This window comes from Solea solea, chromosome 8 (assembly GCF_958295425.1).
Source record: "Solea solea chromosome 8, fSolSol10.1, whole genome shotgun sequence".
Taxonomy (NCBI): Eukaryota; Metazoa; Chordata; class Actinopteri; order Pleuronectiformes; family Soleidae; genus Solea; species Solea solea.
In genome coordinates, this window is record NC_081141.1 from 10,771,376 (window position 1) to 10,791,415 (window position 20,040).

Consider the following 20,040-nt stretch of genomic DNA (forward strand, 5'->3'; position numbering starts at 1 on the left):
TGCCAATTAAACTGATGCAAATTATCATTCACATGTGAAGTTACCACTCAAAGTCACACTGCAACAAATCACCCTTAAAATGGGAGAGATCCTTATTAACGCAGGTCTCTCTCGGATTGTAAACAAATCAGTTTTCCGTGACGAAACACAAACCTGTAAAATAACAGAAATCTGATGGAGCTGATTTTTTGCCTCAGTCTGAAAACGTTTTTTGAAATGATATTTGGGTTTGAATCAGGTTCAGTGATGTTTGTGCTTTATTGGACACATCAAATCAATCTTCTTTCCATGTTGGTTATATCCTGTTCCATGCACGTATGTTAGTATAGTCTGGACTATTTTGCTTATTTTAACCACAAAAGGGCCAGAAAATGTCCTGTGAGTGTTTTTTCCATTTTTTCTGAACTTTCAATATCTGGCACCTCCCCTGTGCCGAAAGCTATCTCTCGGGCAATTTAAGCCTTATAGAGAGAAGTACAAACAAGCTGCAAAGAACCACAAGCCAGACTCAAACCCAGTTCCCTGTAGAAGACCGAGGTCTCAGCCTAAAGGGCACAAGCGCTCTGTGAGAATGAACGCAACATCAAAGCGATGTGCTGCGTTTCAGGCAGGACAAACACAGGTAAAGGAAAGTTTCTCTCAGCCTTGGTCAGGTTCGGACAGAAAAACTGCACTCTGGTGTATAAGAGGTCAGAGCTGGTGACCTGATGCTCCCTTCCACACAGATGTGGATCTGACACTGGACTGCTGACATGAAGCCTGAAACAACGCCTCCCACTCGGTGTTTGGGTCCCGTTTTTTTTCTTTTTTAAAGAGCAGCGAGGCACAATAAACATCCCTGTCTTGCTCAGGATAGTGACATATGTACTGTATATCTTCCACTCAAGCGTCAGTGTCGAACTATAAACTCACCAGTTTGTATAAAATATAGGACTAATAAAACCACAGTGGCTGACATTTATATTTAAAACCAAAAGCTTACACTGAGCTTTTCTACAACCTGTTTTCCTCTGACAGTGCGGATTCAATTCAATTGCACATTCATTCATTCATTCATTCATTCATTCTCTGCCACTTATCCTGTGAGGGTCATGAGGGGAGTTGGAGCCAATCCCCTGTTGAACCAGGATTCAGACAGGGAACCTTGTGGATTTCTGGTGTCAGTGCTAACCACCACACCACCATGCAACCTTCCTTTTACACATTTATATAAAAAAATATAATGTTTCCTACCTGCTTGTGCATCTCAATGTTGAGTCCATATGACATTTCATAGTACTGAAAAAACAAAATTACAATTACTGTATGTCAAACAAATAATGTGCATTCAGATGACAAACAAACACACAACACACACACACACACACACAGTGAAACTCACCATGACATAGTGTCTCTGCATCTCAGTTTTCTCACTGGCCAGTTTTTCACACTCCAGTTTCAAACTGTGAGAGAGCAGGAAAATCAAAATGATTAAATGTGTAACACTGAGCCTCACACATGCTCAAAGAAAAAGAGACATCAAGAGATGAGAGAGTTCATGATTAAATGCATTTATTAAATATAAATTGACGGAGTCCAACGTGCAGTCCGCTACCGACCTTGTTTTGTTAGATTTCTAAATGGGAGAAAAAGAGATGCTTGGATCGCACCCGTTTCCCTGCAGACGCAGACACTTACTCAGCAGGTACAGTAATTAATGGATCAATGGACGCCCACGCAAACCTCATCATATATTCTTACAGTGTGAGTGGAAACTGCAAACTGCACCATCAACAGAAAAGCAACCATATAATGAGGATCCATTTTACAACTATGGTTACACAAAAGCTTAACTCTTTCGGACGAAGCTTTTTGCGACTGGAAAGCCGCTGTGGTTTAGTGCATTGTTTATTTTTATGAAGAATTTATCAGGTGGTACAGGGGTAAACTATGGATGTTGACATGTCACATAAATTCATTTCTTTTTATTTGGTCATCGCTTTTGCATGTTGGAGCTTTAATTTAAGGTACATGTCAATCGTAGTATTGTCCCTACATTATACAGCCATTCATCCTATTACATTATCTTTGAATAATGACAAATGGATTAAACAGCTCCTTATAAGTACCTTCAATCACTACAAATCTGTGGGATTTATGCTTAATAAATGGGTTAAATTTGGTTTTTTTCCCTGTTTTTGTGGGTTTTTTTTGTATTTGTACTGTTTAGTTTTATCTTATGGACCCTGGATACAACTAACAAGGATCCAAACAATGAAAAATAAGAGTTTTAGAACCTTTTTAGCCTCATAATTGACTTGTTTATTTAGAATTACCTTAATTTTTCAGTACAGCCTAAATAACATGCTGTTAAACTCTTAAGTCAACAAGGTAAATATCAGCTGATGCCAAGCTGTACAGACAAATAAAGCAGCACGTCCCTAATTGTCAGTATAGTGGTCAGAATCACTGAAAATGAGATGTTTAATTTCTTCTTAATTGAGCCCCACATCCACAGAAACAGAGAGACTCTCCAGACTAAGTGTTAGCCGTATATTCAGTCTGTGTATCTGATCCACCCATGCTCTTAAAGGACCTCGTGGATATGTAGCTGTTTGATCACACGCAGCACATGATGCTATCCACGGTTCATCTCCTTCAGCCTCAGGATTTTCCAGCAAACCGCACCACCGCTTCATCTCACCAGATGATTGGAGAATAATTACAAGGGGGCCTGAGGTCAGCGATTATTATGCATTGGCATCGTGCTTACGGTCCTTTCCCGAGCAATGTATTTCACACTTCATCATGTGAGGTAAAGAAGCATTTCACACCACTTGCACTTGCCGAGCGATACGTGCAGACCAAGGTTGATGGGGTTTTACCTGCCATTTGTTCACTGGTGAGTTAGACCTGAGACAAACATGGACTCACAGTGTGTTGCTCTTTCCACAGGATGTGAAGGGAATCATATTTTAAGATTTTTTTTATCTCACACTACATGTTTTATGACTTGATAAAATCATTTCAAGAAAAAAACTTTCTGTCTCATATTAATGCCACTACATGATGCATTTGACAAATATTTTGGCCATGGTTTATGAGTATACCTGACTGGTCCATGTCACAGTTATTAAACTAACTGATCTAATATAAAGGCAATATTTTTCTATATCTATTGATTTGTTTTTTGTACAGAGTACATTTAGGACGTTTTGATTTGTTGAATATCACATATTGTAAGTGTCCATGGTGACTGTTTAGGATATCTTTTGTCTGACCAGTGGTCCAAAGCCTAAAGATAAAGTTTATGGAAACCAGATTTGGACGCATTTTTCATTAAAACATTGATACAATGGAGAAAGTTGAATTCGTAAACATATGGATAATGAGGGGATGTTGCCACACAGCATCAATGTTGTGCTCTTTCCAAACTCTCACCTGTGATACTGGGCTTGAAGGAACTGGAACTCCTCCTTGATCCGGTCGCAGGACTCGGTGACGGTGAACTTGAACGGCTGGCCCGGCTGGTGTGGGACCTCAACCCAAACCAGAAAACATTCGAGGGAAAAGAGGAAGAACTGAGCCACCAAAGTCTCCAAAGGGTCACGAGACAGACACTCACTCACACACACACACACACAGAGGCGAGACTATAGATGACAATGAGCCTCTGTGATAAGGAGGATGGTCTTATGGTTTTACTCTCTCTCTCTCACACACACACACACACACACACACACACACAGCTGCAGCAATTTGACAATGAGCGCAATTGTTCGTGTGAGCGCTCAGTGGCGTGGAAACTTGATCTCAACTGATTACGCACTAGGGCGCGCGGCTGTTAATCCGCACGGTTTTGGTTTTGGACACACTCACTGGCTCTGCTGCTGCTGCTGCTGCTGTTGCTGCTCAGCACTTACCTGATGCCGGGCGGCGGGGTACATCTTGCTCAGATCACGAATCATTAAAAATGTCGTGCAAAGTTCATCCACATGAAAACCAAATACGTGGCCACAGATCGCTTCCCGTGCGTAAAAGGTCACTCAGTGCCCAGTTTGCGGGGTTCGTACAGGTTTCACGAAGAGCGAAAACATTCTCGGAGCTTTGGTGGGTCACACACAACACGACGATATTTTCAAAAGAGCATTCAGCGTGATGCTGAAAGCAGGAGTTGTACGAGTCTTGTCCAAAAATGTCTTGAGCCTTCTTCAGTGCGCACGAAGCTTGATATTCTCCCTGTGCGCTACTGACGAATCCACTGTTTCCGTTCAATTTTCCCTACTGACCCTTAACTTCTGTCAAATCTTGACCCCACTCCTCCATGTCAGACTCCACGGTGTCTTTTCGTCACGCAGTTAACAGTTGATTCCCGCAGCCTCCGTTGACGTTAACATCCTCGCGCGGCTACGGAGGAGAGACCACCTCAGTAACTGTGGAAGTCTGATCCGGCGAAGGCAAATTTACAAGCAACCAGTCACAGGAGCGCAATTACATATTCACATCAATTATAAGAGCCCATACCGTGACGTTGGGACGTGTAGTTTAATTCGTATTAGTCGATAACAAGCACTACAGATGTGCGTCTGCTGGAAAGAACTACAACTTCCCGGCTCCTCCGCGAAGCCCCCAAAGCCAATGGTGTGCGGTTAGAGGGAGGAGCGTCCATTAAAGGACACCAATGAGAACAGGAAAGTCTCCATCTTGTGCTCCACCCTCCTGCCCATCATCCACATCCTGTCCAATCATCTCCATCAGGAGGAGATTTATGCAGACTCCCCACGTGGGGACTCGCGCTGGTACTAAAAGATGTCACAGGGATTAATCTGGAAACTATCTGTTGACTTATGTGTTTTTTTTATGGAGACTTCCAGGCACAGGCGAACATATGCCCCCTTGGTGTCTCATGTTTTTCCCGATTTTTAATTGAATTGCCTATTAAAACAATCTGTTATTATGTCCACAGATAGCACTTACAACCCTGCAATTAAAATCTCATTCACCTCGCACACATTTACCTCAGCCTATAAGGATGTTAATTATACAGTAGGTTAGCAGTTTAAATGTAAATTGTTCATTCAGTTTAGATTATATAATGCTGCAAATGTGGATTATATTAAGCCACAGTTTACACTGGACAAAAAAATCACTACAATCCAATGCTCAAATAGTGGGTTTTGTCTTCAGTGAAGGAGATTACACCCACAATTCATTCCCAGGTCGGATCGACAGTGATGAAAACAGAACACACTCATTTTCCTTTGTGTATTACAGAGCACCAAAACACTGCACACAACACACCAGTTTAAAAATGTTTTTGTAAGATTGTTTTACATACATATACATATATATATATGTATATATATATCTATATATATATATATATATATATATATATATATATATATATATACATATAAGAGAGACATGAAGTTAGTTGGTGTGAGAGAGGGGGATACAGAGAACAGGGTGAGATGGAGGAGGTTGATTCGCTGTGGCGACCCATGAAGGGAGCAGCCGAAAGGAAAAGAAGAAGATGTTTATGGGTTACACAGGCGACAGGAAATATCATAAGTTGCAAATTATGAAATCTTTAAAACTGCCATTACACCTTGTTTTGATATGGTTCATATAGGCTGCCGTGCAGGCTCCAGCTGTGCTGTCTGAGAGATGGGCATGCATTTTAACAACATACACTGATGAGCTGAACCATCTCATCTGGAGCCTCTTACACCAACTCCAACCTGACGATAAAACACAAATTATCCAATTGACCATCCTGAACAGGAGCTAGAGATGGATGCTCATTCTGCTCAGAGACACAGACGTCTACAACATCTGTTCTTTTTTGGCCACAGATGCATTAAGAAATCTACAAATGGACGTAAAGCAGCTTTAGGCTGCATTACAGTGAGCTTTTTCTTAGCTCTGTATTCTTTATTCAGGACCTTTTAATTATGTTTAAATGTGTCTGAAAACATATTACAGGGCTCCAAATAATTCACTTTCATATATACTTTTTTTGTTAATCACACTGGACTCCCTGTTTGCCAAAATGTTGCTCAGCAGATCTGATCATATATGTTATTAACTGCCTTATTTTGATTTCTATAGTCCTCTGGAGTCGTGGACATTTGTTTAATCATGACAGACTATCTTTGGCAATCAGTTATCATATTAACACAAGCACATGTCTTGAAATACAGTCAATACAAATAAACAGGATATTCAAAATCTACCTACTAAGTTAAGTTAACAGGTCAGCCATGTGCAGCCACTTTAGAAAACCTACAATATGTGTACAGACATTGCTGCAGCTCAGAATGGATTCCAGTGTAGTTCATTTGTTACTTAATCAGTGTTTTGTCTAAGGCCAGAGATCCATGTGCTGTTTAGCCACCAGATGTATCCAGGAAATGGACAAGGGATGAGCAAGGCACCCAATTCCCCCATTGCTCTGCAGGCACAGATAAGTGCTGCCCCATGCTCCTTGCTTGTGCATGTTCACAACTGGTGTGTAATAAAGGATGCGTCATATGCAGAGGTCAAATTCACTATCACTAATTGGTGTGTGTGTGTGTGTGTATTATTATACGTCGATAATTACCTGTAATATTCTCAATATTATGAAACTTTTCATGAAGATTTGATCATGTGGTCAGTTATTGTTCAAACTGTTGTGCATAACGTAAAAAAAAATACAATACCACTTTATTTATAAAACAACAGCAGCTGAAACAAAGCGATAAATAAAACAAATAAAATATAAAAACATGTGACCTCATAGACCTAAGAAGAGACAATAAAACATACAATAAAAAAGCAGTGGTTCTCAAGAGTACTGTCTGAGAAAATATTGATCTCTTGAAGTAACACCATTATCGCCAAGACCTAGCAAAAACACTGGTCTTACACGTACCACAGTTTGAGAACCATGGTTCTAAAGAATTCACACATTGCAGATTAAGCCATTCAAAATTTTTGTCCAACCCTCACCCGCCCTGCTGCTGTATACAGACAGGCGCTCCAGCCTCTGTCAGGTCTGATAGTATTGCTTGACAGATCCAGAAGTTACATCTATAATGTTCACAAGGACTAAACAGAGGCAGCCTAAATACATCAGCAGCAACCAAAATAAATGCTTTGCAGCAGGCTATCACATGTGCTGTGTGAGGGACAGAGTGTATACACTGTGTCAACCTACATTCACCACTGAGTGGATGTTTAGTGTGGGTAGATGAAACTCACTGTTGCTGGGTCAGCAGCTCAGCAAAACGCTGTGTTCAGTCATTTAGCAGCACTAACTCACAAAGTAATGAAATCTTAATCATCTCATGCTGCGTCACACTTTATATTTCCCCTCTTTCTCTGACTTTATCATATCTTATAGCTGCACACACACACACAGACAGTAGAGCATCTGTCATCATTACATGTTACCCTCTGTATTTTTTTTGTCTTGCACAAACACACACAGGTTATCCACAATCTGACACCACATCAATCCGCTCCCCTCGTCTGTCTGTCTGCCTCCATCTCTCCATCTTTCCTGCTGCCCTGTTGTCTCTGCCTCTCGCTCATTCATACACAGGATTGTGCACACATACACTGCACCTCAGCCACTCAAATACACATTTCTATCTACCACACACACAAACTAATATCTCAGGTAAGCACAGGGCCTAAAGTGACCTGCTGTTGCAGTTGCATGAATCCACTAAGGCTCGGAAAAGGTAATATCGTGCCCTCCCTCTTTTCCCTCCAAGGGTTGCGCAGGGGAGGTGAGGAGGGGGGGGGGGGGCGGGGAGGGGCAGGTAAGGAGGAATAAACAGATTTATTTGCCTGCGCCCCTCTCTGATTATTTTGCCCCTGCCTTTTGTTCCAGACCTTATGAAACCCAAATGTCAAGTGAGGCGAGAGCCTCATATCGAGCCCTGTCAATCTCGACCCTCTGTGCGCCCGAAGCCCTGACGCTGGATTATTGGCTTCAACACAAGGGCTGCTTTTGCCGCCAGCCACAGCGCCTCAGACGACTCCACAGCCATGTTTTTTTCCCTCTAAAGAGGAACTTCATTTGGCAGCTGATGCACAGGAGATTGCAGGAACGTATTTTGAGGGTAGATGGGTTGCAGGTTGTACGTGTGTGTGCGTGTGTGTGTGTGTGTGTGTGTGCTTATTGAGGGAGGGGGGATTAAGGGGGAGGAGGTAGGCTTGTGGTCATGAGTGGGAGGCGAAACAACCCGGCCTTAACATCACGCTCAGTGCTCTGATCCCTGTTACCTATCACCACCTGTACATATGCCTCCTAATCTCACTGCAGCTCTCTCTGTCGCTTCCTCTTTTTTGTGGTGGTCACATTTGTTCACTGAGCATCTCATATAGAGGGCGCATTCAAACACAGACTGGTAAAAACTGCAATGTCCACAAAGACAGTTGACAAATGTGAATGAAAATGGTCCTACATCACACTGTGAGAGATTAAAAGACGACCACCGTCACACTCCTGTGACCAAAGATCAAGATGGACAGAAATGTTGTACCATGCACTTTTGTCTGCATCCTGGAAGAGGAATCACTTCTCTGTCTTCTCTATTCCTGATGCATCCTCCATTTGGTTGCTGGTAAAAAGGTTTTTTCTGGGGTAAGTTTTGTCTAACCTGATCCAAGGGTCAACGGACAGAGTTTTTCACACCATGCATAGATAATGTATGTAAAGCCCACAGAGGTAAACTGTGATATGTGAATTTTGGCGATAAAAATCAAATTGATTGAGTTTGATAGAGTCAGAGGGCCGCCTCACAATGTGGCTGTTGCTTAACCCTACTTAACTCCCCTAACCACTGAAATGATGCACCAATTCAAAGTGAAGCTGATGCCAAATAATAAATGATGGAGGTAAAATGTGCAAAACAGACTGTTTGCTTTGTAACAAAGACCAAAAGGGGTTCGTTTTGGATGTATTTTTAATATACTAATACCAAATGGGCTTAGCTTGCTTATCTTCATTGTTGACCACTGAAGCAAAACAGATGATGCCATAGCTTATGGCCATGGCGGTTGGTTTGCATATAGTCTAGAATCTAAAAGACTACATACATTTTTGTTATATATGGTCTATGCTCTTTACATTATGCTATATATCTGTGAAGGTTCTCAGTCATCCAGGTCAGTCATCTCCTGTGGTTAGCTGTAGGCGACCGGACTTGCTTGAAGCAGGTCTGGAATGTAAAACATCATTTAACATAAACATAAACATCATTGTTAAATCCAAGTGACTGCAATGCAGCAGTACAAAAAACTTGAATTTAGATTTTCTTTTTTTTCCACACACACATCCACACATTAAAGTTAAATGAGACAAATGTTAGTTATATTGTGCTTTATATCAAAAATTGGTTCGAGACATTAAACATTAAAGAACCAATCCTCTTGGTCATAAATTTAGAAATGGAAAAAATAGAGATAAACACCCCTGCTGGGAAAATGACCCTCAGGGCTTAACCTCTGTTACTCGTACAGGTCAGCAGGCTTACAGAGGTATATGAGACAAGCACAGAGGTATTGTTGTTTCACCATCCTGTCATCCTCTGGGTGTATACAATAACATACAGAACTTGACTGTCAGTGTATGTGTGTGTGTGTGTGTGTGTGTGTCAGGGGTTCAGTGTTCAGCGAGCACTAACCACCTGTCCATGCTCCTAAATCTCATGTCCTTACAGCAAGCTGCCTCTGAATCCCCCATGGTCGCCCCTTTAACACATCATTAATACCCAGCGGCCGCCACTTTGAACAGGGAGCTTGAGTGAGGGAATAACCAAGCCTCAGCAGACACAGACACAGGGAGGGAGAAGCCGATATAGCACTGTAATGGATTCAGGCTACATCCTCACTGCTGTTTTATTATAAAAATAGTGTTTTCAAACAAATACGATCCGTCTCCAGATGAGTCTTTCAGCTCCACGTCAGAAGTCATTTGCGTCCATATTAACGCACCAAGAGCAATTAATATGCTGATTCTCTCCTCTGCAGTTGTTTGCCTAGTTTCAGAAAGTATCCTCACGAGAAACAACAGTGATGAGAACTAAGAGCTGGGATTTGTTTCAATAAACCTTTGAGGTGAAGCTGAAACCGAAAGTGTTTTGTTCACAGCTGGTAGTCGAGGTGCGGACGATAAGAACCAATAAGGAGGTGAATGTAGACGCCGTAAATGAGTTTTCCCCTTGGGCCAATAAAGGCTGTCTAATCTAATGTGGGTAACTGCGACACTGCTTTGAAAGGTCTCAAACGAAAATGGAGCCTGCGTACCTGTGCCGTGGCTCTAAAATGCCGGGGCACTGTGGTCGGCAGACATATACAGAACAGAAACGATACATGTATAATAAAAACAAAGAAATATGGATAAGGCTCTGCTAACAGTAGGTCAATCCTGCCGCCACACTAAGCAAGTGAGCCAAGAGGAGGTGTGCGGGAAAGTATGTGTCTTTATAGGAGACAGTTAAGGATTGGCTCCATCATGGTAACGACTCTGGGGAACATCAGCATCTGGTGCTCAAAGTCATCCAGTCCCCCCTGAAAGGAACATACAGATTGCTGCCATTTCTTTATTAGATTACTAATGGATGAATATGAGCATTTGTACTGAGGGGGGGGGTGGGGGGGAAACTAAACAGCACGGAGCGTCTAGATGACAAACAGGCCGAGAAGCTGAAAGCAGAGAACGACAGAGATGGGGAGTGATTAATTAATAACCAGGAAAGTGGTGACATGGGGGGGGGGAGAAAAAAAAAGAAAACCTGAGTCCTCCTCAGCTCACCCATGTTTGCATTGCAAAACCAGATCAGTGCCTTAAACACATGCTAAAAGCCTTGTGTGTGGCACAGATAAATGTAATTATGGTTCCGTTTAGTGTAGCTCATTTACAAAGCAGCCATGAGGCTGTTGCTAACGTCTTTTTCATATAAAACGTTTTTTTTTGTTTTTCTTGTCTGGCGTGCAGAAGCCTCTCAGACATCCAGTTGGACTTTTAACATTCAGTCTCCTCTTCAGTCTAAAAGACTAATCAGCCACTCGGCAGGGCTCTGGCTGCTAACCAGGACTAATTCTGCCTCCTGCTGGCTGGTGACATACACTGAGACAGCTATGATTGGCTGTTTAGCACCAGGGGGTACACCTCTGATTGTCTGCTTAGCATATTTTCTCCCCCTCATTCTCATGGCACATATTCGCGCTTATCCTTGATGCATAGGAAACGGTGGAAGTTGAGTTTGAAGGTGTTTGACTGTAAGTTGCGTGGTACAGGAGCGTGTTTGGAAAACAAAACACGCACATTAATCACCATGCAAACCTCCTCCCTCCCCTCCTTGTCTTTCTCCTTCATTGCCCCCCCCCCCCCCCCTTCTTTTTTTCTCTTCTTCTTTTTCCACCGTGGAGCAGATCAGATAGAATGTCACCTCTACAAACTGCCGTGAGCTAATTAGCTGTTAGCTGTGTTTGTGTTCTTGACTGATGACAGGATCATTTACTCTGGTCTCCAGCTGGCTCTGTTTGTAGGAGCCATCTCATTAGCATGGCAAATTAGTCCCACTCAGTCAGGGTTCTGCCTCGCCCAATGAGAAATGAGTGGAATGTAAATCACTTAAAAGGGTGGGGAAATGGAAATCACTAAACTGCGGTGAGAGGGAAGGACTGAGCATTGTGAGGATGTTGTGTCTTTTGAAAAGAAAAATTACAGACAAAAGACTTTTTAGGGCCAATATTAAGGCAGGTGTGGCGGTGGATTTGTTCCTAGTGGAGGAATCACCTTCTCACGAGTGTCATCATTATCATTTGCCCTCACATGAGCTACAATATTCTTGAAAACATTAACTCTCTTAAAAACGTTCCACTTATGGGAGGAAGGGGCGTTCAAATGTACTCCTCTCATAAACATGCACAACCCGTTTGGAGAGGAATTAGTTTTCTTATGATTTATCTTATTTGCTCAAATTAAAACGGTGGCTCGTCCGCTTGATTCCAGGCTTAAGACAGTTCTATTTAAGTAAGATTACTTTGATTTTGTGAGTTTAATTCACCTAAAAGCTCAGCTTCAGCACCCGTATACCAAAGCTCAGATGTGATCATCAGCAGCCATACATCACCTCATACTGCCGAGGCCAACCATCAGGTACAGTATATCTCCGTACTTATTTAAAGTCCTGCAGGGGAAGAAAAATTGTCAATAAATAAACAAGGTTCAGTACAGGAACAAGTAGTACTGCCTGGCAAAGCAACCTTGTTTGTCATCATGGCTTCATAATTCCGCTAAGTGAGTCATTAATACGTTCCCAGTGTAAAACAATCTCTTTAATTTAATATTCTGTCATCAGGTTTTTCTCTTCATCAGCAGGTCGTTATTGATCATGCTCCTGCAGCGCTGCTTTCACACAGTAACAGCTGCATTTGCTGTGCATTTCATCCACAGCAGCAGGTGCATTTACCCGTACCTGCTCCTGTCACAGCAGTTGATGTGTCTTACACGGTTTTTGTTTTGGTCTTCAGCACAGAACAATAGATGATCAAGCCTCTGGTACATTTACATTGTTAGAGGTGCAGGAGGTTTCTGTCTGTCTGTGTGTGTGTGTGTGTGTGTGTGTGTGTGTGTGTGTGTGTGTTTTACTCCTTCAAGTCGATCTCTCAGAAGCTGCCACTACCTCCAGTTTCATTTGTCGACAGGCCCTGGCAGCAAGGGAGCGAGGGAGGAAGAGAGGAGGGGGGCTGCTGGTGGAGAGAAGGGGGAGGGGGGACAGTAATGTAAGAAAATTGGAGGATTAGACGGCGAGCCCTCTTCCTGTCTGCTGCAACCCCCCACCCACCACCTCCTCCTCCTCCTCTCCCTCCTGCTTCTCATGCCTCCATCCAGCCTTCAGAGTATAATCACACAGCCTGACATACTGACGACCAGCCCCCCTGCCTCTCTCGTCCTTATCCCTAATAGATCTGTCAAACCTCTTTTTTCTTCCTCGCTTCATTTTCCTCCTCTCTTTTGCAGATCTAAAAACCTGGACTTTCTCACTCTCACTTTTGTCTCTTTCAGTTAAAAGCAGGATTACACTCTATTCGTGTCTGTCTTGACTCCACTTTCTCGCTGTCATTCTCAATTACCGCGCTCGCCTCCCACCATCACCGAGCCTCTTCATCTCTTTACCAAGACTTGGTCTGTCTGTGCTGCAGAGATCTCTACACACGATAGTTTTTCACTTTCTCTGTCTTTGTGCATGTAAGTAACATGGCGTACAGATGTGGCGTTGACATGACACGAAGCAAAGATGCAGTGATGGCGGTAGTGGCAGAGGGAGGGCATGAGCAATGGGCCAGATTTTCAGAGTGGACATAAAGGGGTCTGAAAGGGCCTAAATGGATCTGCGATTGGACTCTCTGAGGTCGTCATCAGCCCAGATTGGAGGCCATTAGGGCCTATTTAAAAGAATTACTTCCAGGATGCAATCAAAAACCCTGATAGGTAATCAATGGCAACTAGATCAGGGCACAAAGGCAGTCCATGTGTCTCAATCAGCCACCATTCAGCAGGACAGGCAGATCAGTACTGGCCAAAAGCTGCACTCACTTTCATGCACACACACACACACACACAGTCATGAAAACCTGAGATGCATGTACATATGCACACCATTGTACCAAGTGTAAAATCCCGGGAAAGCACGCACGCACACATACACACACACACGCGCACACACACACACACACGCACACACATGGTAAGTTGATCTGCAGATGGCCATGTTACTCTGCTCTGGTCCCAGACAGTGATTTATCAGGAGGCACGTAATGCCTCCAACACCACCCCCTGAGCTTTAAAAGAAGAATTACACGACATAAAGGAGAGATGGAGAGAGAGGGAGAAGCGATGGAGGGGGAAAGAGAGAAAGAGGGAGATGACTGACGGAGGAAGGAGGGGTAATGAGCAAATAGGTATGAGTGAAGAAAGGGAGGAGGTTGTAGACAGACAGGTTGATTTATTAGACCCTCTACTTAACAGAGTCCTCTACACCCACACACACACACACACACACACACACACACACCTGCAGCAACCATGGAGAGTGATGAGTGCGGAGAGGTTGGTAATGCTGCTCAATGATGTGTAGGGCGTTTAGTTCAGTCTGAGTGCGCCCATTCCACCATCCATGCAGGCTGCCAATATGCCCCGGGTGGTACACACACACACACACACACACACACACACATACAGAGATGGAGGAGGGTGGGGGGACGGGGGCAAGGCCAAAAATTGGGTCAATACGGTCGGTTCATAAACAGAGCAGAACCCTCGGAGCTGCCCAGTATGCTGCAGGGCTAAATTAGCACCCACATCCAAGCTGCAGGGAGATGTGGGTGCATGTGAAACGTGTCCACATACAAACACAGACAGACGCACAAGAATGTGCAATATCTCGATTTATTAGGATATGCATACAGCAACACATTTAAATGCAGAAACACATATACAATAGGAGCAATGATAGTCCTGACATGATAAAACACCATCAAGCACGGGATATGAAACACACAGCGCTCCCTGCAATAAGATTACAGGCCATCAGCCCTCAGTAGATTTGCCAGCGGGAGTCCCCAGTATAATAAAATCAGATTAAAGGACAATCATATTTATTTCTAGTATATACAATATATCAAGGTTGCTCAGTAGCTGTTATTGTGATAGGCTGTGAAAAGGCGAGCCTCTGTGTACTCTCCTTCCTCTAAGTTGACGTTAGGCTGTGTTTAATGAGCTTCAGGTGTCAAGGAGTCGGGAATGTAACAGGATATGTTGCCGAGGCTTATTGATTTATTGTTTTTCAAGGAAGCTTCGGTACTTTTGTTATTGCTTGGCTGTCACTGGTAATGTCATTTCACGATCATTTCAGCTGAATAAAAGTTGAGGGACAATGTGTAAATGTGAGCCTGTGATTGCTCCATGTGCAGCTGGATGAGATATTAGAAAGTAAGATGACTTGGAGAGGTAAAAATTAGTTCTGACATCTAAACTGTTATGGGAGTGGAACGATTAATGATGTATGCAAAGAGTTTAAAGGCAAAAGAGTGAATAATTAAATGGAACATCAAAAATAATCTATTTTATTGGATGGTAAATTACCTCAATTATTTCCAACCATAAAACTGCTTGTTCCCTCAACATGTAATGCATGTTTGAATATCACTGAGCAGAACTGTTTTTGGCCTTGATTCTTTTCAAGATCAAACAGAATATGCTGGTATACATAAAAACCTTAGAAAAGAAAAACTCCTAAACATTAAAGCTCATGAGTGACCTAAAGGTTAACTAAGTAACTTAACTAGCCAAGATAAGGGTTTGTTATACAAAGCAGTAGTTTTTTTGTAAAGCTGTCATGATCAACAATTTGGGGAAAATAAATATTAACACACAAGCATTGCCAACTTTGTATATTCTAGTCATGACACTTCATTACGGACTACCCTGTGATGTCGATTTATCATGGAAAACGTGGTTTTATGACCATATTTTTGTTTTGATCAGCTCCAAATTATTTAAGTTATTTTTTACACACACACAGTAAGATGTAAGATGTGATGACACACAAAGAAATATAATCCCAGTGGACATAGTTATGGGGTCCAGAGAGAGAAGCCAATGCAGGAGTGCCTGAAACCTGTATTCTCATAAATGACCATAAGAGGGCGACTGTGTGCATGTACGTATATCTAGATCATGTATCATTTATAAAATCAGTAAACATTTGTTGTTGTTTATGGTCTAATTCATTAGTTTAATGAACATTCTATGAATAAGCAGGGCATGTATTGGGGCATGGCCACAGTGTGATTGACAGCTAGTACCATTCAGTAGGTTCCTGGCTGCGGGTATATACACTGTAAGACATTTTTAGTCTGTTCAACTTGCAAACGGAAGTTCACCTGCTGCCTTAGAATTGCAATTCAACTCAACTTAAGCATTATCCTTGTTTTGACTAATAAACTCAAGTTAATAAAGTTGAGTAAAGTGCAGTGGTATAGTTATCTCAACATTCTTCTATTAGTTATAAAGTTGATTCAACTTTCAATCGCTTTGTGGTTCAACTCGTTACAGCAAGTTCAAACAAATAAATATCCTGTATTTACAGAGATTTAAAAGTCACTTTCTGCATTATAATAAATTACAATTTCAAGTTGATACAACTATTTTATATTGACACAACTTGTCCTATCAAGTTAAGAAAATTTTAATTTCATATTTGTTTTAATTTGAATGTCTATTTTATTTTGACTGATGCTATCAAGCTTAATGATTTGAAATAATCACAATCGACTCTTGCAGCTCTTGCAGTCATTTATTTGAACCACGTTAAACAGCAGCTTAAAAAACAGCTGTGCTAACCCTAACCAGCCAAAATGTCTAAACCACACCAAAGACAAGTTGTTAAGTATCATACATTTCCACATTATAATTTGGCCCAATGTGGTGTGGGTACTGGAGGTTCAGGCAGTATGTTGCTCCCATCAGCATGGCGAAGCCTGTGGGCACATCCTGTAGGTCATGAAGAATGATTGTCTCTTATACCACCACAGCCACGTTGAAGATTTTGAGAGCAAATGCACCGTGCAGATTCCTCATGTCCAATTAACAGTCCAACCTGCATTCCTCTCATCAAGGGTTTCTCCATGAGCCTGATGACGAAGATAAAGACAATTAAAGTCTCATAAAGGAAAACATGTTTTTTTTCATTTTTATGAACATCAAAATATACTGATAGAACAGTTGTGACATCTCATTATTTTATCAATACTTAAAAATTTTACAGACATAACCCCCTTTAATACAGCCTATTGAGGGCCAGGTTGCTGCATCTTTCTTAAATTGTACTGTTTTGTATAACATGTACTGATGCTGAACAGTGGTTGAACCTTTATTCTGACAAGGTCTGCACTAATACTCAATCTCAAATAAGATTGAGATACAGTCTGACATTAGCCAGGCTAGTCCTCCATTTTATTACTGTAAATTCTGTGTAGAAGATTTTGTTAAATATGTTAAAGACTGACAGTTTCAGATTAGTCCTTGGTAGTTGGAATATTGTATATATTTTAATTATGGCAAAAAAAATCTGTATAAAAGACTAGGGCTGCAAATAACAACTATTTTCAAAATTCTTGATTAATCGTTGTTTCATCAATAAAATGTCAGTAAACATTGAAAATGTTGATCAGTGTTCTTCAAACCTGGAAATTATATTCCCAGTGGATATTCACATTTAAGAAGCTGAAAAATCAGAAAACGTATTTTTTCTTATTTAAAGAAAAATACTCAAACCGATTAATCAATTATCAAAGTAGATGAAGATTAATTTATTAATCGAGTAATTTCTCCAGCCCTAGTAAATACATTGACTTACATCACACATCCTGATTACATCTGACGAATCCTCAGCCAGATAGTGCGAACGACCAAGTAAGGCAGCTGTTCTTTTGTGTTGGTTTGTGTCCTACACAAAAAAGGCAAGAGTATGTAAATGCAATAGAATCCTCTATAATCATCTTATTTTGGTACATACTTAAAAGAAAATAGATTTGTTTTCCTGAACAGTCTATACCTCCTGTTGAAGACACTGTAGAACACTGCTCAGGTTTGACCTCCTCTTTGATGCCACCCCAGCTTTGTAGAGCTCCAACAGACTTGCCATTGTGGCATCTAGTCCTTCCAGAAATGACTCCAGCAGGTTTTTGGTGACAACTCTGTCGAACTCAGCACTCAGCTGAAACAAATGACAAAATACAGAAAAGGGGGCATGAGAGAAAGAAATTGGAGCTGCATAAAGCTTTATAAAGACAATGAAAATACATTAAAGGCTCCTTGCGCACTGAAAAATGGACAAAACTTACATTTCCACTTCATTAAATGCCCATTTTTGCAGATATCTGAAAATTGGGAAAAACATATATTAATTGTTTATCTGTAGGCATATTACACAAAATTATCAACACATTTACTTTTGTTTTATGCAGTGTTGCTGTTGGTGACGGAGACAATAGACTGATTTAAATTAAAATGTAATGTAAAATCCTTAACTATATCATGAGTGTGACTACCAGTCCCACAGCATCACTGACCCTCCTCATACACCCTTTTTCTGCTGGCTAAGACACACGTCAACAGACGGAACCAGTTTAGTCTACAGCAACATTCGTTTTAATTCAATAGTGACTGACGGAAACATCAGGTGATTACTAGTGTTGTCAAAATAAAAATATTTAATTGCGATTAATCACATTAATGTCATTGTTAACTCGCAATTAATCACACATTTTTTATCTATTCTAAATGTCCCTTGATTTATTTTTGTCCCATTATTTTTCTCATTTCAAAGCTCTTATCAACATAGAAAAGTGGATCAGCTTACTTTCTGCAAATGTTTTTTTTATTTTAAACAATATTGGCATATACTGTAGTGTAGGGCTGAACAATTAATACAAATGTTATTGAAATAGCAATACAGCTTACTGCAATTTCAAATTGCAGGAGACGCAATATTTGTTCAAGCCAAAATGTGTCAAAATATTATTTTAGATTAATTATTATTACACATCTTATTCTACGAAGAGACATTACATAGCACATATACATACATGATATCAGACATACATTAGCCAGCCGCAGGTGAATATCTCTGTCACCCTGCATATTTTTGAGTTATTCCTCTTATTGTGCGAGCCGCACAATAATAAGAGAGGCTGTGTATCACCCTGCAGTGCTGTGAATAAAGTGCCGTTCTTCAACGCAGACAAAGTCCCGTGATTTAGTGTGTTGTTGCCGTAACGAGCTAACCCGAGCTAAAGGAGCTAGCGGTCTTTGGACGTATCCTTACTACGGTTTGGGGGGGTCAGCCAGCTTAGTTGATAACACTGCATACATCATTACTTGGATGTAGGGAGTGCGGCGAGAAATGATCCAGGCTGTGTTGGATACGCAGAGCCCGCTTGGAGACGGAGGAGCGCTGTCATCCACTCAAAGCGTAACGTTCACCTACTACTTCTTCCGGTCTAGCTATATCCGGTGTGGTGTTGTAGTTTTTTTAACGTTACTAGTTGTTGCAACAGTATGTGAAAAAACTACACATTTTGCTCGGCCAAAAGGAACGTTGATATCGCGATAAAAAAAATTGCCGCCGTTAAAATGAGGTTTGCTTTTACGCCGCTAATTACGTGTTTAACTGACAACACAGGTTTACATTGGAAAAAAAAAATTAAAATTAAACGAAGGTCTGACCAAATGAAGGTCTCATCTCTCCGTCTATCTAAAAACCAGACATATTAAATATATATAAAAACGGACCTAATTGGTTAATGTTTTTGAATTATGTACTTTTTTAGAAAAGGCGCGGTTAAGGAAATTTGCCCACAATGAGTCTAACAAGGTCACGGTAGTTAGCTTATTATCGACTTCAATTAAGTTTTCAGCTACAGTTAAAAACTAAAATCTACATTCAAACATCATTTTAAACAACATTAAGATTGATTTACACATACTTAATCAAAAGATATATATAAAAACTCACCTTCGGTAAGGTAAATCAGTAGGAAAGTTCCTCTCCTTTAGGGGTCCTGCTGCTCCAACTCGATGAGAAAATGAGTCCGCCACTATTCACAGGTTGTTATCAGGTAGCGCTGCATATTATCCATCCGCCATGGAAAGTAGTCCTCTTTTGTTTACCACTTTTTTTCTATATTTATAGATTATAGATTCATAATTGTGAACACAAAACTTAGCTGTATGTGCAGACAGGTCATTTTATATACCTTTAAACTTTGCCATGGTTTAAAGACGATTTTCTTTCAAGATTAAAAGTAATAGCTGCTTTTTTTTTCCATCTTGCCACCTGCCATCCCCCCTCACCCCTGCTCAATGAAAGCCCGCCCTTTTCACCACCCACGCACAATTTAATCATAACTCAGAAATTCTAGTTAAGTGAACACATCAAGATCATCAATTGTCAACACAACATAGAACTTAAAGTTTAAATTCAGAAA

General features: G+C 41.1%; 1 protein-coding gene and 1 long non-coding RNA gene across 5 annotated transcripts in view; both read right to left on the minus strand.

Annotated features, from left to right (window-relative positions):
- LOC131464427 (transducin-like enhancer protein 4) overlaps window positions 1-4,571 on the minus strand; it is a 34,161-nt gene extending 29,590 nt beyond the window's left edge. For 3 of the 4 annotated variants that reach the window (XM_058636895.1, XM_058636897.1, XM_058636894.1), the window contains exons 1-4: window positions 3,906-4,571; window positions 3,424-3,521; window positions 1,382-1,445; window positions 1,234-1,278 (exon numbers count right to left, since the gene is read on the minus strand). In XM_058636895.1, the coding sequence (XP_058492878.1) occupies window positions 1,234-1,278; window positions 1,382-1,445; window positions 3,424-3,521; window positions 3,906-3,950 (252 nt within the window). In that variant the 5' untranslated portion in view covers window positions 3,951-4,571. The remainder of the gene's footprint in view (window positions 1-1,233; window positions 1,279-1,381; window positions 1,446-3,423; window positions 3,522-3,905) is intronic. The other variant, XM_058636896.1, reaches the window with a different exon arrangement.
- Window positions 4,572-16,332: 11,761 nt separating this feature from the next.
- On the minus strand, window positions 16,333-19,734 carry LOC131464194 (uncharacterized). The gene is made up of 5 exons (XR_009241149.1): window positions 19,569-19,734; window positions 17,896-17,931; window positions 17,607-17,768; window positions 17,409-17,498; window positions 16,333-16,683 (listed from the first exon to the last, which is right to left on the minus strand). It is a non-coding gene; the product is annotated as an uncharacterized LOC131464194 (long non-coding RNA).
- Window positions 19,735-20,040: the final 306 nt, after the last annotated feature.